Here is a 19,375-nt window from a genome sequence, read left to right as displayed (position 1 = left end):
ATGCCCCAGTTCTGACGAAGGGTTGTGGACCTAAACTGTTGACTCGCTTTCCTTTCTCCATAGATGCTCCTGACCTGCTGAGGTCCCAGCGACTTTTTTTTTAATACACCAAGAGACTTTATAGCAAAAGGATTGTTACTTACCAATGGACCAATGGGACCTAAGCCTCCTGGCACCCCATCAAGCCCCCGTATCCCCTGGAAAAAAACAAACCCAGAGAAGATATCAGTAAAGTAAGACCCCAAACAACAACAACAACTTGCATTTATCCAGCACCCCTCTCTCAGGGTAGCATCCCACAGTGTTTGACAGTGGCAGAGCTTGACGCTGAGTTGGGGGAAGAGGGAGGTGACCGGAGGCATGGACAAATAGGAAGGTCTTAAGGCAGGACCTGAAGATGGGGAAGGAAGCGGCAAGGCGGAGATATGGAGGAATAGTGCTCCAAAGTTTCGGGGCATAGTGGCTGAAAGAGCGGCCACCAATTGTGGAACGGAGGGCATGAGGGACATGCAGGAGGCCGGAGCCATCGAGCAGGACAGTGGGTTGTGGGTTGGAGGATAAGCAGGTCGGAGAGGTACGGAGATGCCAGGGCATGAAGGGATTCGAAAACGAGTGTTGGGATCTTGAAATCGATCAATTCAGTGATAGGGAGCCCCTGGAAGAGTGTTTCGGCTGCATCTGGGGTAAGGTACGGTTGGAGGTGGGCAATGTGGCGGAGGTAGAGGAAGGCAGTCCTGGTCAGGGACCGGATGTGGGGAAAGAAAGAAAACTGTGGGTCAAACCTGACACGAAGGTTCAGTAAGTCTGAGGGATAGGCCGGGGAGTTTGAGGAGGTCAGAGCCACAGGATAGGAGATGTTGTTGGGAGCCAATGAATATGACTTCCGTCTTGCCAACACCTAGTTGTAAGAACTTTTCACTCATCCAGGCCCTGATTTCCAAAAGATAAACTGAAAGAACATCGGCGAGCCTGGAGTCGCAGATGAAGGAGGAGAAATAGATTTGTGTGTCATCTGCAAACATGTGGAAGTTTATTCCATGTCTGTGGATGACATCATCAAGAGGGAGCGTATAGACGAGGAAGAGGAGGGGGCCGAGGATGGAGCCCTGGGCACACCACAGGACCAGGTGGGGGCGGGAGGAGAAACCGTTTGAGGAGGTGAAGTGGAGGTGGTTTGTTAGTAGGACTGGAACCAGGCAAGTGCGATCCCACTGAGGTGGATGAGGGAGGAGAGGTGGTGGATGAGGATGTTGTGGATAACTGTGTTGAACGCAGGAGGCAGAGAGTGTCCTGGTCACAGAGAAAGAGGACGTTGTTTGTGACCTTGACAAAACAACAACAACAACAAAATTGCATTTGTATAGTGTCTTTCACATCGGGAGGACTTCCCAAGGTACTGGACAATCAATGTTTCGGATCCGCGCTGGGGGTCGGGATCGGGGAGGCTGGAGGGCAGGGGGGGGAAGGAGGGGAACCAAAGGTATGGTTGCAGAGGAGGGTCTTGAGATATATCTTGAAGGAGGCAAGGGCAGAGGCAGAGGAACTGCGGGGTGGAGTTCCAGAGGGTAGGGGCAGAGTAGCTGAAGTCCCGCCTGCCAATGGTGGGGCAGGAAAGATGGGTGACATGAAGCAGGCTGGAGACCGCTGAGCGGAGGGAGCGGGCAGAATGGTAGGGGTTTAGGAGGTCGCGGAGGTAGGGAGAAGCAAGGCATGGAGGACCAGGAACGTGAACTATATCCTCTGTGTGATGGAGTGGAGTCAGACGAGCGTGGGGGAGATAGGGTCGCGGATCTGGTGCGGGAGAGGAAGCACTATAATCTCTGCTGACAGACAACAACAAAAATTACATTTGTATAGCGCCTTTTACTTTGATTAGCAATGGAGTCTGCTTCCAGCGCCAGATGATGGTCAGTGAATAGCGAATTACTATAACAACCTTTCATTCCATCCATCACTCGCTGGGATGGTGCGGAGTCTATGCTCAGCCCTTTCCCATTGGGCCTGAATGAAATCAGGAGGGCAGCAGGTTAGGAGACCTGAGCTGACACATCTGATCTAACACCTCACCACCTTCAGCCATGTGTAACAGGTAGGCTAGAGCCCACCATCTCAGGTCCGCTGACTTACTCTGTCACCCTTCGGTCCTTCCATTCCAGTGAATCCTCTTGGGCCTTGAGTACCCTAAAGTTGAAAAACCCCAAATACACCTCTGGTTAAATAGGCAGACGATAAAACAGCAGAATAATTCCTATGACCCACAAAATGCCGCCACCCCCCCACAACAACATACACACACAATAGTCTTATATAGCACAACACTCACATGTTACCATCCTCTACATTATCTCCATATGGCAAACTTGCTCCCTCCCTCTCACCTCTTTCAAATACTTTTCTCAAGACCTACGTCCTCGATCGTGGTTTCGGTCATCTTTCCACTCCTCACCGAATACGCACGTAACTTAGAATTCCTAAACTAAAAGCTACAGTTTTCAACCTTACAATGTCTGGACAAAAAGGTTTTCTTCCTGAACTCTCGAACCCCTAAAAGTGACAGAAATGTGTGTGTGTGGGGGGGGTGGGTGGGGGTGGAAAGCTAATAACAATGATCAAGTGCATTTGATGAGAAAAATACTTTACTGGAAGGCCTTGTAAACCTTGCTCTCCAGGAGGTCCCTGTTCACCTTCTTCACCCTAGAAAACAAGAGCAAACAGAATAACATAGATATTACTAAAACACCACCAACAAAAAATTACATTTGTATACCACCTTTTGCATCAGGAGGACATCCCAAAGTGTTGGGATAAGTCAAGGATGTGCACCCGACCTGGGGGTTGGGATCAGGAGGGTAGGAGGGCAGGGAGGGTGAGGGTATGAGGGTGCTCGAAGGCACAGAAAAAAAGGGCGATCTTGAGAATTTGCTCGAGCATTAATTTTATGACATACAGAATTAATATCTCAGCAGCACTTAGACAAGCCAGGGCTCTTCACTCTTCAGAGGAGACAACCCAGAGGAGACCTCATTGAGGCGCACGCAATTTTAAACTGGATTGAGAAAATAAACACACAACAACATTTTCAGACTCACCAAGACAGCAGACAAGAGGACATACAATAACAACAAATTGCAGTTATACAGCTCCTTTTGCGTGGGGTAGTATCCCAGAGCACTTAGGACGTCCCAAGACGCTGGATTGTGAGGGGTTTGTATCCGAGCTACATGTTGGGATTCATATTGGGATTCTCCGCCACCCCCTTGGGTGGAGGGCAAGGGGGTGGCGGAGGAGGGAAGATGACCAAAGGCCAGGTCGAAAAGTAATGTCTTGAGATGGGCCTTGAACGAGGTAAGGGAAGGGACAAGGAGGAATGGCTCCGGAATGGAATTCCAGAGGGTGGTATAGAAAGGCTGAAGACTTGACCAATAGGCAGGGTGGGAGACATGGAACAGGCCTGTGCCTGCAGGTCAGATGAAGTGGACAGGTTGGTGAAGGTTTAATAGGTCACAGAGGTAGGGTGGAGCAAGACCATGGAGGGCCTTAAAGGCGAGGGCAAGGATTTTGAGCCTGATCGTCTGGGGGAATGGGAAGCCAGTGAATCTGGGCAAGGGTGGGGGTGATCAGCAAAGAATTAGAGATGTAATCAGGAAATTTCAGTACAGACACTAGGAAATGTTTCTTTATCCAGAGGGTAATTAATGACTGCAACAGAGTTACCAGGAAGGGATTTGAGACCAGGATACTGGGACTCATTTAAAAAACAGCTTGATGGTGTGTTGGGAGACAGCAGGGTGGGTGTTCTGGAAGGATGAATTTCATCAACAGTACCAATCTTGTGATTTTATGGATAATAATCACCATCCTTTGATATAGCACCTGATTGTGTCTCAAAGCATTTCAAAGGATATATTGTAAAGTGGTGTGACTGTATGTTTGTGGGCAAATACCTCAGCCAAAATTTGACACAGAAACCTCCCACAAACATGGAGTGACTGATCAGTTGTACTTGGGGGATTGTTGGCCATGATACCAGGAGAAACTCCCTTATCTTTTCGAGTAATAGCACACAATCTTTAACGTCCACCTGAACAGGCAGATGGGACCTCGGTTTCAAGTCTCATTTGAGGATTGGCATCTCCAACAACACCCCCAGCACTGCATTGGAGTGTTAGGGTAGACTATATAGGTTCAAATTCCCAATGTAGGACTCAAATCCACAATCTTCTTACTCAGTGACAAGAGTGCTACCAACTGAATCAGGCTGACACTCAAGTCACTGAGTCCCTTGGATATTGGTTTTGAACTACACTGATTATTTGGTCCCAGGAATATAGGACATTTTTTTCAGATAAAAGATGATGTAACTCGATTTAATTTGCCTCCCATGGATTACCAGGGAATTTGGAAAGCTATTTGGGAAGTAAGGGTTGTAAGGAGTGCAGGGAAAATAAAATTAAAAGAGCTCAAGTGATCTAATAAATTGGTGGAACAGACTCAATCCATTGGAAACCTATACGCACTGATTTGGGCAGAGTCCATTGTTGCATACAGCGAACAAATCAGGAACCCCAAATTTCACACATTCTTAGACCATTGTCTTAAACATTTAAAACGAATTTCAGAAAATATTGGCCTTAACCAGGAAACCAATTTTCCACAGTAGTGCTCGGGAAACCAGCTTCCAAATAACAAAGGCTGAATTAAAGGTTGTTTAACAAAACACCACACAATCTTTAACACAATAGTCTTGAGGCTAAGAACATTGAAAATTGGGCCCTCCCTCCCTCACTCTAGTTTGTTCTCATTGAACACGTCTATTATAATTTCTGGGTTCAAGCCCCACATCAGGACTTGGAACTCATATAGTCTAAGATGACAGTCCAATACAGTGCTGGGGGTACATTACATTGTTGGGATTGCTGTTCTTCAGATGAGACGTTAAAGATGGGACGCCCCATCTGCCTGTTCAGGTGGACGATAAACTACTATTCGAAAAGAGAAGGGAGTTTCTCTCTCCCGGTGTCCTGGCCAACAATCCCTCAAATAAAATTGGTCATTCACTTTATGGCTGTTTGTGGGACATTCATCTTATGGCTGTTTGTGGGACATTGCTGTGCACAAATTGGCTGCTCCATTCGCCACTAAACACATAGTTACTGCACTTTACATCCAGTAAGACCCTTTGGGATGGCCTCCCGACATGAAAGGCACTGTACCAAACGTAAGGAATATTATTTGTATTATTATTTGCGTGGTAGGAAATATCCTCTTACCTTATGCCCTTGTTTCCCTGGTTCGCCGGCTTCACCTTTTACACCTTTGTGTCCCTAGTGATCGAAGGAGACGGAAAAAAAAGTTCAAAAGCAAGCTCTCGGTCCAAGCGTCAGGCAACTGCATTTGTTCTTCACGCATTTACAACACAGCTCCATTTGAACGTGCTTCATTAGAGCGCAAATTTCGTCAACGACATCACTACCTGCTTTGCGAGCAGCGACATAGGAAGTGATGTCGTCGGCGACCCAACGGCGTGGAAGTTTGCCCAATTTTTTTTGCTCTTAACACAGGAACCGGCCGACAGACAAGCAAGTCAGTTGGCTGCGCACATGCCTAGTCAAGACGTCTCATTCGAGCAAGAGTTGAGATTTTATGGATCGAAAACACTGCATCACTAAGACTCCACTGCATCTTACGTCTTCAGAAGAAAATACTTACTTTCATCCCAGGGAGACCAGTGTACCCGGGCAGGCTGGGAGGACATGAACTGGAGCACTGAAAGCAAAGAAATACCCTGGTTAATGAGCTCATTGTGGGGCAATACCCAGCTTTGGGCCAAACGCACGAGTATTCCCGAGAGCTCCGAGCTTTTCTCCCCTGGAGTTGAGATAAACTCCCCTGGAGTCCTGTAGCTCAGTGGTTAGAGCACTCGCTTTGCAAGTGAGAGACCTGAGTTCAATTCCAGGCAGGGCGAAACCTTGGGCAAGTTTCCTTACTCCACACGCCTAATAATAATCCCTCCAAAAAACCAAAAACAATAATTAAATTGGTCATTTTCAATCTACGGACTGTTTGTGGGACATTGCTGTGCGCAATTGGCTGCCGCGTTCGCCCACAAATATACAGTCAATTCACTTTACAGTGTGTTCTGTGAAGCGCTTTGGGACGTCCTCCCGACGTGAAAAGCGCTATATCAAATGCAAGGATTATTATTATTATTATTATAAATGAGAGTGGATCTGATGCAGGTGTTTGAGATCGTGAAAGGATTCGATAAGGTGAACGTCGATAGGCTGTGTCAACTTGTTGGTAAGCACTCCAACCAGAGGGAATAAATACGACACTGATAGATTTTTAAAAAATAGAGGGATTAGGGGCTATGGGGATAGAGCAGGTAATTAGAGTTAGGTCAGAAGATCAGCCATGATTCTTATTGAATGGCTGGGCAGGTTCGAGGGGCTGAATGGCCTACTCCTGCTCCTAATTCTTATGTTCTTATATAAGATGACCAATGAAAGACCTAATAAGGAGTTTAGGAGGAACCTCTTCATGCAGAGGGGGAAGAGAATGTGAAACTCGCTGCCGGAAGCTGTGATTGAAGCAAAAAGCATCAGTGTTTTTAAGAGAATACTTGATGCAAACATGAGGAAGAAGGGAACAGCGGGGCGTAGGAAAGGGGAGGAGGAGGGGTGGGGGCTTGTGTGGAGTATAAACACAGGCACGGACTAGTTGGACTGAATAACCAGTTTCCATGCCGTATCACTCTATAACTCTATGTAACTGTGCATTTAAGAGGAAACTTGATATGTGTAGGAGGGAGAAGAGAATAGAGGGACGGAGGCTTGTGTAGAGTATAAACACTGGCACAGACTAGTTGTCCGAATGCCCTATTTTCGTGCTATAAAGTCCAATGTAACTTACCAGGACGTCACCACTGCTGTCACCGTGGAGAAGTCCAGGAAGCCCCTGAAAAGGTTTGCAGATCGAGACAGTGTTAAAGATGACAACAGACAGGAATGAGTTCAAACAACAACAGCAATTTGCATTTACATAGCGTCCTTCACGTAAGGTAGTGTCTTAGAGCGCTTAACATTAGTGGAGCTCAATGCCGAGCCAGGGAGAGTGAGGGGGTGATTCTAGGTACAGTTAAAGAGGAAGCTTCAGGTGTGATCTGAGGATGGGTAAGGAGCTCACAGTCTGGGTTGGCGTTTACTTTTAATCCTTGCATTTCATATAGCACCTTGTCATATCATCAAGACGTCTCAAAGTCCTTCAGAGGCTATACTGCGACAGTGTGTATTTTGTGTCGTCGTTGTTGTTGTGGACAAAGGAGTGGGGGTGTGTGAGCAGCAGACCAGAGAGGAGTTGAGGGAGTTTTTGATTTTTAGAGAAGATTGCAAGATTGATAGGGTTGGAGATTATTGAACAGGGCTGTTGGGTGCACAGGAGTTGAAGAGCAAAGCAAGACTAGTCTATATCTTATAATCCAGTAAAACTCACATAGGTTTGAGTAATCTTTATAAATCGTATAAACGCCTAAGTTGTACATTCACCCGAGTCCCATTCAGTTTCCTATCAAAACCGCTTAGATTTCTTTACACTGCTCATATTTCTCACCTCCTAATTTGTAACACCGCTCCCGCTCACGTTATTCAAGTGATTCCATGCTTGCCGTTAAGTGTACAAGCAGTGATGGGTCAAGATCCACTGAATCAAGGGAAATGTAGTCTTAACCCGTCACCGTGTGCGCACATACTGGCTGCATTGAATTACACATGTAGATTATTAATTAAATCGGATTATATATGACTTCTACAGTTTGCCTGCAACTCGGACATCACCTAAGTCATAGTAAACGTTATGGCCCAGACTGATATGACTTATGTAAGTTTTACTGTAGTCAGATCAAGTGAAAATATTGAAATAATAATCAAATAGTGAATGTCACGTACCCTGGGTCCAGGTGGGCCTGGTGGTCCCGGTAGTCCTGGCAGCCCTTGATCGCCCTGGACATATAAACAAGCAGAGAGGTCAACACCAATACACATAGTAGACAGTACAGCTCAGGAGGTCAACACTCAGCTCATCAGCCTATTGTGGTGCTTGCTCCTCCCTGCCCTCACACATCCTTTCTTGGTGCCTATCCTTTACTTGTTCATAATTTCTCACCAGTAATGACACTGCACATGATACTTCGGTGGAGAGAGAACAATAATAACATAATAATAATAATCCTTGCTTTTGGTGTAGAGCTTTTCACATCTTCTAGACGTCTCAAAGCGCTTCACAGAATATACTGTAAAGTGAATTGACTGTATATTTTGTGGGCGAAACACGGCAGCCAATTGCGCACAGCAGTGTCCCACAAACAGTCGTGGATTGAAGTGACCAATTTTATTATCGCTTTTTTTCTTGAGGGATTATCATCAGGCGCGTGGAGTAAGGAAACTTTCCCAAGGTTTCGCCCTGCCGTGAATCAAACCCAGGTCAATTGCTTGCAAGGTGAGTGCTCTCACCACTGAGCTACAGGACTCCAACAAGCAAGGAGAATATCCTCCCAATAAACATGCATTGGAGGTCCTTCGCCATCCCCGTCAGCTCCCATCCCCCAGCTCGGCGAGCATTTGACTGCCTTGTATTCAGACTTTGACGGCTTGAGATTCTCACACTGGCATTCGCAAACCTCATCACAAGCTTGGCAAAACCGTGAGCCATAAACCTGGTGGCTGAAATTAACACAAGGCCTCCGGACTGAAAGACCCCAGATTAGGTCCCAATGTGAAAGTGATTACATGGGACGCTTGAAATTTCTCATGGTCTTGGGCTCATGATTTAAATAACTGCCTTGTGATAACACAGTGTTTGGGATCCATAAAATCCCAACCAACTCTAAAGCTAAAATCCCAACTACTGCTTATGGAAGAAAAAAAAAAGGCTCACTTCCGAGTCATCGAGTCTCATCACCAACATCACTTCCTGTTTGTGATGTGACCTGATGACCCAGAAATTGGTCATTTTAGCGCAATAGCCGACTGGTGCACAAAGCGTGATCAGGCTGGTCACCCGCCTGTGCAGTCAATGGGGCTTGCACAGCACAATCGTGTTATAATGCAACTCACACTGTAAAGATTACAAAGCTTTACAAAGAACATACAGCATCAAAACAGGCCATTCACCCCCAACCAATCCGTGTGGGTATTTATACTGCCCCTGCTCCTTACTCCCTCCCTTACCCTCTGTACCCCTCTTCCTCGTATGAAGGTCTAGTTTCTTCTTGAATGCATCTATACTGTCTGATTCAACCACCGCTTCAGACAGCGAGTTTCACAATCTCACTATCCTCTGTGCGAAGTAGTTCCTCCTAAATTCTCTTTTAGATTCCCCCCTAGTTGCTAGCTGATGTATGTGTCCCCTGGTTACAGACTCCTCAACCAGTTGAAACAACCTACTTATGTTAACCTAATCGAACCCATTTTTTAATTTTAAACACCTCGATTAGGTCCCCTCTTAAACATCTCTTCTCTAGCGAAAAAATCCTAACCTCTCCAGTCTATCCTGATAGGAGTAACCTGCCAGCCCTGGCATTATCCTTGTAAACTGACGCAGTACTCTTTCCATCGCTGCTAAGTCCTTCTTATATTGTGGAGACTTAGAAATGGACACAAATGTTGTCTAAACGAGGGTTAGTATAAATGCAACATCATCTCTTTGTTTTTATATTCAGTGCCTCGATATAAAGCTAAGACCCCATTGGCCTTTACAAGATGTGTGTTATATATAATGGGGCTGTACAATGTGAGGTGGTGCAAAACTGGAAGATTCTAGAATTTGGTCTTAATTTGGGAGCCAGTTTCCACATATAATAACAACATAGCATACGTGATATAGCACCTTATCACTTTGTTGACACGTCTCAAAGCGCTTCAGAATATACTGTATATACTGTAGATTTTGTTATTATTTTGGAGGGATTATTACCCCCAGAAAGTAGTAGTAGTATAAGTACTTCGCCAATTGACTAAAAATCGGGTTCCTACTTACTGCTAGGTAAACAGAGGCGAAAGGAATCTTGCCTAAGGTTTAGTCCAGTCCAGGAAATGAACCCGGGTCCTCTTGCTTGCAAGGTGAGTATTAAAACCAATACACTACCGGACTCCATCAGAGAACTTTAGGTCAGAAGTATCGAGAAGAGTTTTTTTTTAAAATCACTGAAACGAGATGAAGAGTGAGAAGTACTTACAAGAGATCCAACTCGACCAATTTCACCAGGAAGACCGGCTGCACCAGCAAGGCCCTAAAGAGAAGTGATATGTTAACAACAACAACAAATTGCATTTATATAACGCACTTCACGTGGGGCAGTGTCTCGGAGCGCTTAAGGGTCGATCTACTTACAGGTGATCCAGGGGTTCCCTCACCCTGCGAAGCAAACCCAGACAGCAACAATCAGAATAAAACCAGAGACTCTCAGACACTGAACACATAATGAAGAGCTCAAGAAGCCTCTTGCTTATACACAATACTATTTATACTTATTCTACTACTAAAAATAATATTTCTTGCATTTGGTGTAGCGTCTTATCATGCCGTTAAGTGAATTGACTGTGTATTTTGTAGGTGAAATGTAGCAGCCGTTTTCGCATAGCAGTGTCCCATAAACAAGTCGTGGATTGAGTGACCAAATTGTTGTTGTTATGTTTTTTCAGAAGGAATTTTTTCCCCTGGACACAACAACAACAAAATTATATTTGTAAAGCGCCTTTCACATCTGGAGGACATCGCAAGGCGCTGGACAGTCAGAGTTTCAGACCCGAGCTGGGGGTCGGGATTTGGGATGGTGGAGGGCAGGGGGGGGAAGGAGAGTGTTCGAAAGCACAGTTGAAAAGGAAGATCTTGAGATGGGTCTTGAAGGAAGCAACGGAGGGGTCGAGGTGAAGGGACTGAGGGATGGAGTTCCAGAGGGTGGCAGAAGACCCGACCGCCAATGGTGGGTAGGCGAGGTGGAACGTGAAGCAGGCCGGAGCTCACTGAGCAGAGGGAGCGGATAGGATGGTAAGGGTTAGGAGGTCGCAGATGCAGGGGGGAGCAAGACCATGAAGGGCTTTGAACGTGAGGGCCAGGATCTTGAACTATATCCTCTGTATGATGGGAAGCCAATGGAGTCGGCCGAGGATGGGGGTGATAGGGTCGTGGAGCCTGGTGCAGGAGAGGACACAGACTGCAGAGTTCTGGATGATCTGCAGCCTATGGAGGGAGGAGTTGGGGAAAGTGATCCAAGTAAGAAAATTTATCTAAACTTTCAACCTGCTGGGAATTGAACCCGGGTCCTTTCGCTTGCAAGGTGAGTGCTCTAATAAATACGCTACAGGACTCCATTTTACAGTGCCTTTCACATGGGGAGGACATCTCACACTGTGTGACACTGGGCTGTGCTTGGCTGGGCATCCAAGCTATGGGATGGGAGTCAAAGGGGGCAATGAGGAGAAAGATAACCTTCTAAATTAAATTAAGATAGATATCTTTTCGAAAATAACATTTTGAAATACAATCCATGGGTAATTTGAGACACAACATATATAAGTGTAGAATCGCTTAGAAGAACCAGGCAAATGTGGATCTATGGTTCCCAAAGCTTCCCACTCTGTTGAAGACTAATCCATGTTAGATCTTCACTATCGTAGCATGCGACGACCCAGTATGGTAGAAGTTGAACTAGATGAACCTTGGTATTTTGACGTCTACAATTCCTATGTTCCTATGCCTAGGTTTATTTTATTTTCTTGGCATTTGAAGCATCCAGAATACGTCAATTTCTCATCAGCAGCCGGTTTGAAACCGGTTTAAGTTGAAGTTCTTTTTTACGAAACTACAGTGAATCGGCTTCAAAAATACAATCAAATTAGCCACATTCTGGAAGCTCTGAAATGCTCAGAAAATACAGGGCATCCACAAAGTCCTGTTACTCCCATCTCTTTTTTCTACAGTGCACTGACCATCAAGTGAACCATGTGGAGGAATGATGATAATTGTGTTTAGAAGTACTTAATTGTATTCAGTACAAGTGTTTAACTGTATTTAGACATCCAGAGGATGGGTGTGAATGAATGCCATCATTTTCATAATAATCCGTCACCATGTTCGGTGCAATATGTTCCATAACATGGTTGAAGTGAGGAAGAGAAATATATTTCTGACAGCGTGTTTCAGCTCCTCCATAGTCTCATATCACTGTTTTGTAGCAGGAGGTAACAGAGGGTAACAGGACTTTGTGGAAACCCTGTAGAGTAAACCTAACCACAGGTGGATTTTGTTTTTTTCCCACCACCCCACCTCCAAATATGTTAAGAAATCTCACAATTTGCAAATTAACATTTTACGTGCAGTTCACATGTTTTGTGCACAATTTTACATGTGGTCTACACGTGGTTTGTGGACAGTTTGCACATGGTTTGCACATGGTTTACACACACATGGTTTGCATATGATCCAAATGCCATTTACCGTACAGTTTACACATGCCAACATAACACACACCAATGGATTGCACAAGCCCACAATGATTGTGCCCGAGTCCATCGTGGATTAGCACTGTATGCCCCTGCAATGAATGGAAGAACAAAACTTCATATTTCTCTTATTTCATATTGAAAACTGATTTGGACTCACCGCAGGTCCTGGGCTTCCAGGCAGCCCTGGCTCCCCCTGAAAATAACACACTGAATGAGTGATTCCTGCTCACACAGCATCACAGAGTCATAGAATCTTACAACATAGAAGGAGGCCATTCAGCCCATCATGACTTTGCCGGCTCTTTGATGAAAGGACTATCCAACTAGTCTCACTCCCCCGCTCTTGCCCCATAGCCCTGCAGATTTTTTCCTTTTTAGGTATCTATCCAATTCGCTTCAGAAAGCGACTATCGAATCTGCTTCGATCACCCTTGTCAGGCAGAGCATTCCAGACATCTCACTCCTCTACCCACCCACCTCACCCACTGGCTCTGGCCTTCTGTACGTCCCTCGTCCCCTCCACTGTTTGCCATGTCATGAAAGCTTCATAACATCAACCTGAGCCGGCAAAGACAAGACCTTCCGCCCAATTACTCTGAAACTCTCTGGGTCAATCCTTCCACCTTGCCCCATCATTGGGTCTTCTGATTGCACCTGAAGACCTTCCTCTTTGATCGAGCTTATAGTCTTTACCCAACATGAAGAGCTTTGATATGGGGCAACAGGATTGTTGGAATGGAATGCGTACTCTCTCCCTGGAGGGACACATCCTGCTAACCTGATTCCAAAAAGTTTTAATTGCAGATTGGCAAGAATCAAGGCTTGGGCACCCCAGACTGTGGGTTGCTGGAGTCTAACCAGGTATAACTGATAGATTACCATTGATATTGCTGTCCGGCTGTTTTCCAGCTAGGATCATCCTACCCATTAGTTCTTTGGCTTGTAGGGTTACCAGGAGCTGAGTGGGAGGATTGCCTGGCCCCAGTGACTGGTCTGCCCTTCCAGGTCCTGCCAATGAGCCAGTTTGACTGTGCTGGTCATCAGCAGTGCCCTGGAATAATGCGGACCCATCTGGCTCAGGAATCGGACTAGAGACCACCACATTCCGACTTCCATGGCCAGACAGATCGACATTCCCCGCTCATTAATTACCTTTGATCCCGAAGGCCCAGTGGATCCCTGTGATCCAATCTCTCCAATTGCTCCCTATGAATATAAAATGAAAAGAAGACATGGTAACAAGTCCCACTGGTTATTGTCCGTCCGCAAAAAGAGTTGGGAAAGAAAATTTAAAATACAGGGAATGTGGGGAAAAGGCAGTTAATGGGATGAAAGGAAACATTGCTCTCAAAAGCAAGAGGACCTGGGTTTGACTCCCAGGAGGGGTGAAACGTTAGGCAAGTTTCCTTACTCCACACTCCGCTGTTTACTTAGCAGCAAGTAGAAACTCAGTTGTGAATCGATTGGCGGATCGCTTTCCAGGGGTAATAATCCCTGCCCCAATTTTTTAAAAAGAAATCCTGCTGGCAGGTTCCTCTGTATGTGTATCTGTGTGCGCGTATCTATGTGTGTGTGTGTCTTTGTGTGTGTTTGTCTGTGTGTGTGTTTGTCTGTGTGTGTTTGTCTGTGTGTGTGTGTCTGTGTGTGTGTGTGTCTGTGTGTGTGTGTGGCTATCTGTGTGTGCGCGCTTCAGGTGAGTACAGGATCAGACACCACTGTCATGAATTAACGATAATCATCCTTACATTTGATATATTGCTTTTTCAGGAGTAATAATTCCTTTGAAAAAAAATTGGTCACTCAATCCACGACTGTTTGTGGGACACTGCTGTGACTGTCAGGTTAAGCCCACAAAATACACAATCAATTCACTTTACAGTATATTCTGTGAAAAGTTTTGAGACGTCTCGAAGACGTGATAATGCACTATATGAAATAGAAGGATTATTATTATTATGTGAAGCACCTTGAGACATCGCCATGACATGATAAAACATTATATCAAATGCAAAGATTATTATTATGATTATTATTATTATTACCCCATCTCAGCCCGGGCAGCAGATTACGGACCATAATTGATCTACAATGCCCAAAGGTTAAGAAAGGAAAAAAAATCAACCAAGCTATCTGTCCTAATAGCTCTGCAAAGAAGCCTTTTACCCTGTTGGAAAATGCCTCTACATGTGTCTATGTATGTGTGTGTGTGTGTGTGTATGTGCACTTTGGGTGAGTACAGGATCAGACTCCATTGTTATGAATTAACAGTAATCATCCTTACATTTGATATATTGCTTTTCCAGGGGTAATAATTCCTTAAAAAAATAATAAATTGGTCAATCAACCTACGACTGTTTGTGGGACGCTGCTGTGCACAATTGGCTGCCGCGTTTCGCCCGCAAAACATGCAGTCAATTCACTTTACAGTATATCCTGTGAAGCTCTTTGAGACGTCCTCCTGACGTGAAGGGCACAATATCAAATGTAAGGGCTGTCTTATCCATCCGTCCATCTATTCCTCCCTCCTCCTACATCTCCTTCCTCTCCCTCCGCCCACCCATCCCTCCACCCAATTCCACTGTAATATTCCACTCGATGTATCGAATAGGCTGCAAGCAGGGGGAGCAATGTGCAGTGATTTGCAATGAGAATCCCAAATATTATTAATAATAATACTCCTTACATTTGGTATCGCGCCTTTCACATCAGGAGGATGTCCCAAAGTGCTGCACAGGATATACCGTAAAGTGCAGTGACTGTATTTTGGGAGCAAACACAGCAGTCAATTTGCACGCAGCAATGTTCCACAAACAGCCAATGAAGTGAATCAACCCTCCAGGTACCACTTAAATAATAAAATACAGGGGTCCCAGATAGCTCCAGGCTTCCATGAAACTGTGATACCCTTCCCCACCCACCCCCCATCTTTCTAGACAACAGTTGAGATGGACCAAATGACCTGTTTTAGTGCTGTAACAATCTATGTAATAATAATAATAATAATCCTTGCATTTGATGTAGTGCTTTTCACGTCGGGAGGACGTCCCAAAGCGCTTCACAGAACACACTGTAAAGTGAATTGACTGTATATTTGTGGGCGAACGCGGCAGCCAATTGCGCACAGCAATGTCCCACAAACAGTCGTAGATTGAAAATGACCAATTTATTATTGTTTTTGGTTTTGGAGGGATTATTATTAGGCTCTGTGTGGAGTAAGGAAACTTGCCCAAGGTTTCGCCCTCTGCCTGGAATTGAACTCAGGTCTCTCGCTTGCAAAGCGAGTGCACTAACCACTGAGCTACAGGACTCCGCAATTCTAAGCAATTCTAAGCTAAAAAAAAACTTGCTGTGCCAGTACGAATTATTGTCATTCAAGCTACTTCTTTTGGAAAGCCCAGTATTTTTCATTCACATTCACTCACTACATCTATTTAATAATAATCCTTACGTTTGGTACAGCGAATCCCAAAGTGCTTCACACAAAAGCGCTGTAAAGTGATGTGATTGTGTATTTTGTGCGCAAACACCGCAGCCAATTTGCAGACAGCAAAGTCCCACAAACAGCCATGAAGCGAACGCTCAATTTTATTTGGAGGATTGTTGGTGTTTTGTGTGTAGAGGGCATAGTTCACATTCTGAGTGTACAGGGTTGATGGGATAATAATAATAATAATAATAATAATCAGTGTATTTGGTAAAGCGCCTTTCATGTCGGGAGGATGTCCTAAAGTGCTTCACAGGATTTACTGTGAAGTGACTGTGTGTTTGTGGGCGAATTTGTCAGTAATATCCCACATACAGCCATGGAGTGAATGACCAACCTTTATTGGGGGTTTGATGGCCAGGACACCGGGAGAAACCAACAGAGTGTCAGCCCTTGGTAGCACTCTGGTCTCCAACTCCGGTTCAAGCCCCACATTGGATTCTGAGCTCATAGTCTATGCAGATACTCCCAATACAGTCCTCAGAGTGGGCTGTCAGAGGTGCCATCCTTCAGATGAGACATTAAATCAAATGGCATCTATCTGCCTTTTAGGTGGGCGTTAAAGATCTCATGGCAATATTCGAAAAAAGAGAAAGGAATTTCTCCTGGTGTCCAGGCCAACAATTCCCAAATAAAATTGGTCACTCACTCCACAGCCAGATCATTCCTCCAGATCAAATTAATTGTTCAAGGCTGTTTGCAGGACACTGCCACCCACAGTCTGGAAGCTGTGTTGGTCTACAAACACACAGTCACTTTGCTTCGCAGTAAAATCCTATGAAGCACTTTGAGATGTTTCAATGATGTGATAAGGCGCTATACCAAATACAAAGATTAGCATCATCTTAAGGATACCAAAAGCTCGAAATTTCTTATGGTCTTAGTCTCCAGAACTTGGAAATCTGGATTATAAATTGAAGAAATTTCCAAAATCTTAAATTTTAAGACAATGGTTATGACCACGAGAAATGTGGGGCCCAAATTGACTGTAGCACTTATTTTGGTCTGACTTATTTTGATAAAAAACACAGACTGAGAGCCATATTATTAATAATAATAATAATAATTATCCTTACATTTGATGTAGTGACTTTCATGTCGAGAGGAAATCTCAAAGTAATCCACAGGGTTTTTACTGTTAAATGTAGTGACTGTGTGTCTGCAGGTGAATGCGGCAGCTGAGTTGCATGCAACAATGTCCCAAAAACAGCTCTAAGGTGAATGACGAGTCATTCGATTGCTTGTTCCTTGCTTTTTGAGCCGAACCCGGTTTCCAAATAAAAGGGGTTTAACAAGTTGCCTTGGATGTGTCTGGGAGAGAATTGGAGAGACGGGGGTGATAGGCTAAGTGGGGTTTGCCCCGTTTTTGTCAGTCTCTCTTTGCTCCTGCCTTTTCTGGGTGTAGTGCTTTGAGACGTCCTCCCGATGTTGTTGTTGTTGTTGTAAAAGGCTCAATGCAAATGTAATTTGTTGTTGTGGTTGTTGTAACGTGGACGCAATCCAATGGCTACAGAGATGCACATTTCAAGAGCCGTCCATGTGTCTGGACAGCACAATCTCAGGCTCACGTCAAAAATCACTGGAAAAAGCAAAACATTTGCCTGCAAAAGACCGCAGTCACTGCGCTTTACTCTAAATCCTCCGCAGTCTTCTGAAGTGAAAGGCGCTATATCCAATTCAAGGATTACTATTATATTCAGATTTTATATATATATTGTACACAATAATATACATTATATAATATATCCATGTAATATAATAGATTATTATATAACATGATAGTACATGTATAATAACATTATATATTATATCTCAAGACCTTCCTCTTTGACCGTTGCCTTTGGTCACCCTCCCACCCCTCTTGCCCTCCATCCCTCTTGACTCTAGCCCATAGCTCGGGTGCAAACCCTCCACTGTCCAGCTGCAGCTCATCGGGATGTCCTCCCGACGTGAAAGGCGCTGCATAAATGCCATTCGTTGTTGGGTAAATTCCTGATAATTCGTCACTCGGGGGTGAGGGAAAGAGCTGAGTGACGAGTTATCAGGAGTGGGGAGTTAGGCACCATGGGTAGACACGTAAATAACTGTGGCTGGGATATTGGCAGCAAGATGACCTGAGAGGTAATGACGACTTAAGTCAGGGTCGAGCTATCAGGGGTTTACCGCTCCTCTGCTCACCCCATTTGCTCAGCTAATACAGACCCGCTGCGTCTTCCTCGACCCCCTCTGTGCCATCGTCAGTGGCCGTGCCTTCAGCCACTATGTCTCCTGACCTCTGGCCCTCCAGAGCTGCCCCTCCCCACCTCCCCCACTTCCCCAACCCCGCTTTATCCATCTTTAAATCACACCCGAAAATAATAACCCTTGCATTTACGATAGCGCCTTATCGCATCGTTGAGACGTCTGAAAGAGCTTCACAAAATATACTGTAAAGTGTAGTGACTGTGCATTTTATGGCCAAATGCGGCTGCCAATTGCACACAGCAGTTTCCCCACAAACAGTCGTAAATTGAATGACCAAATTATTCGTTTATTTTTGGAGGGAAAAACACCCCCAGAAACTGATCCACCAGTCGACTAACAGCTGAGTTCCTATTTACTGCCGGGTAAACAGAGGCGTGTGGAATGCTAACCACTACACCACAGGGCTCCACAACCTCTAAGCTATGGGACCTCTCCTCCCATCGTCTCTGCGCTGGTGAGAAGCAGCGCAGAGAGTAGAAAGACAGAAAGATGGCACCACTGATGACCCATGTTGCAAAATCTGCGTCCACCACTGGTTATAGGCTCTTGCTGTATAAAATTGCTGGCCTGAGTTCCAATGCTTCCAAAGCTACTCTTTCCCTCACCCTCCCCTCCGTTCCTCCCTCCCTCCCTCCCTCCCCAACCCCCACTGAACTCCACACAGTAAAGGCGCTGTTTAAGGATGAAGTCCTGGAATTCACCGCTTTTCTCCCAGAAGAAATCTAGTGCAGGAAAGGTTTTTTTCCTAGGAAATTTTCCAGTGGTGGCGGGCGGGAGGGGCGGTGGTCTATCTTTCTCTCTCCCCGCTCCCCACTTCACTCCTCCACCTTTCCACTCCCCTCTTCTCTCCCCCTTTGTAAACTTGCCAGAGAAAGAAAGACAGATAAGCTTTCTCTCGCTCTCTCTCTCCCCCTCTCTTCCCCTCTCCCCCACTCTCGCTCTCGCTCTCCCTCTCTGTTGGGTCACCACCTACTCCTGTGGTGATCAACCTGGGAGTTAAGAGAAGAGTTTGCAGTGGGAAAGGGAAGCTGATTGAAGCGGGTGAAAGGCTTCAGGACAAAGAGAGTCGCTGTTCAGTGAATTATGCTCTTATGGAGGCAGATACCTATTTTCCTTGGAATCATTCTGTGCTGGCGGGGTGTGTGTG

The 19,375-nt window shown here is 45.3% G+C and overlaps 1 protein-coding gene across 1 annotated transcript in view; it reads right to left on the bottom strand.

Moving 5' to 3' along the window:
* Window positions 1–19,375, bottom strand: part of col9a1b (collagen, type IX, alpha 1b) — a 61,921-nt gene that overhangs the window by 23,336 nt on the left and 19,210 nt on the right. The window contains exons 11-21 of the mRNA XM_007904201.2: window positions 13,653–13,706; window positions 12,658–12,693; window positions 10,387–10,410; window positions 10,232–10,285; window positions 7,944–7,997; window positions 6,913–6,957; window positions 5,710–5,766; window positions 5,271–5,324; window positions 2,641–2,694; window positions 2,128–2,181; window positions 144–197 (exon numbers count right to left, since the gene is read on the bottom strand). Coding sequence (XP_007902392.1) covers window positions 144–197; window positions 2,128–2,181; window positions 2,641–2,694; window positions 5,271–5,324; window positions 5,710–5,766; window positions 6,913–6,957; window positions 7,944–7,997; window positions 10,232–10,285; window positions 10,387–10,410; window positions 12,658–12,693; window positions 13,653–13,706 — 540 coding nt within the window. The remainder of the gene's footprint in view (window positions 1–143; window positions 198–2,127; window positions 2,182–2,640; window positions 2,695–5,270; window positions 5,325–5,709; window positions 5,767–6,912; window positions 6,958–7,943; window positions 7,998–10,231; window positions 10,286–10,386; window positions 10,411–12,657; window positions 12,694–13,652; window positions 13,707–19,375) is intronic.

This window comes from Callorhinchus milii, unplaced genomic scaffold (genome assembly GCF_018977255.1).
Source record: "Callorhinchus milii isolate IMCB2004 unplaced genomic scaffold, IMCB_Cmil_1.0 Scaffold3, whole genome shotgun sequence".
Lineage (NCBI taxonomy): Eukaryota > Metazoa > Chordata > Chondrichthyes > Chimaeriformes > Callorhinchidae > Callorhinchus > Callorhinchus milii.
The sequence above is the reverse complement of the archived record's forward strand: the minus strand, read 5'-3'. Positions and strand labels throughout refer to the sequence as shown.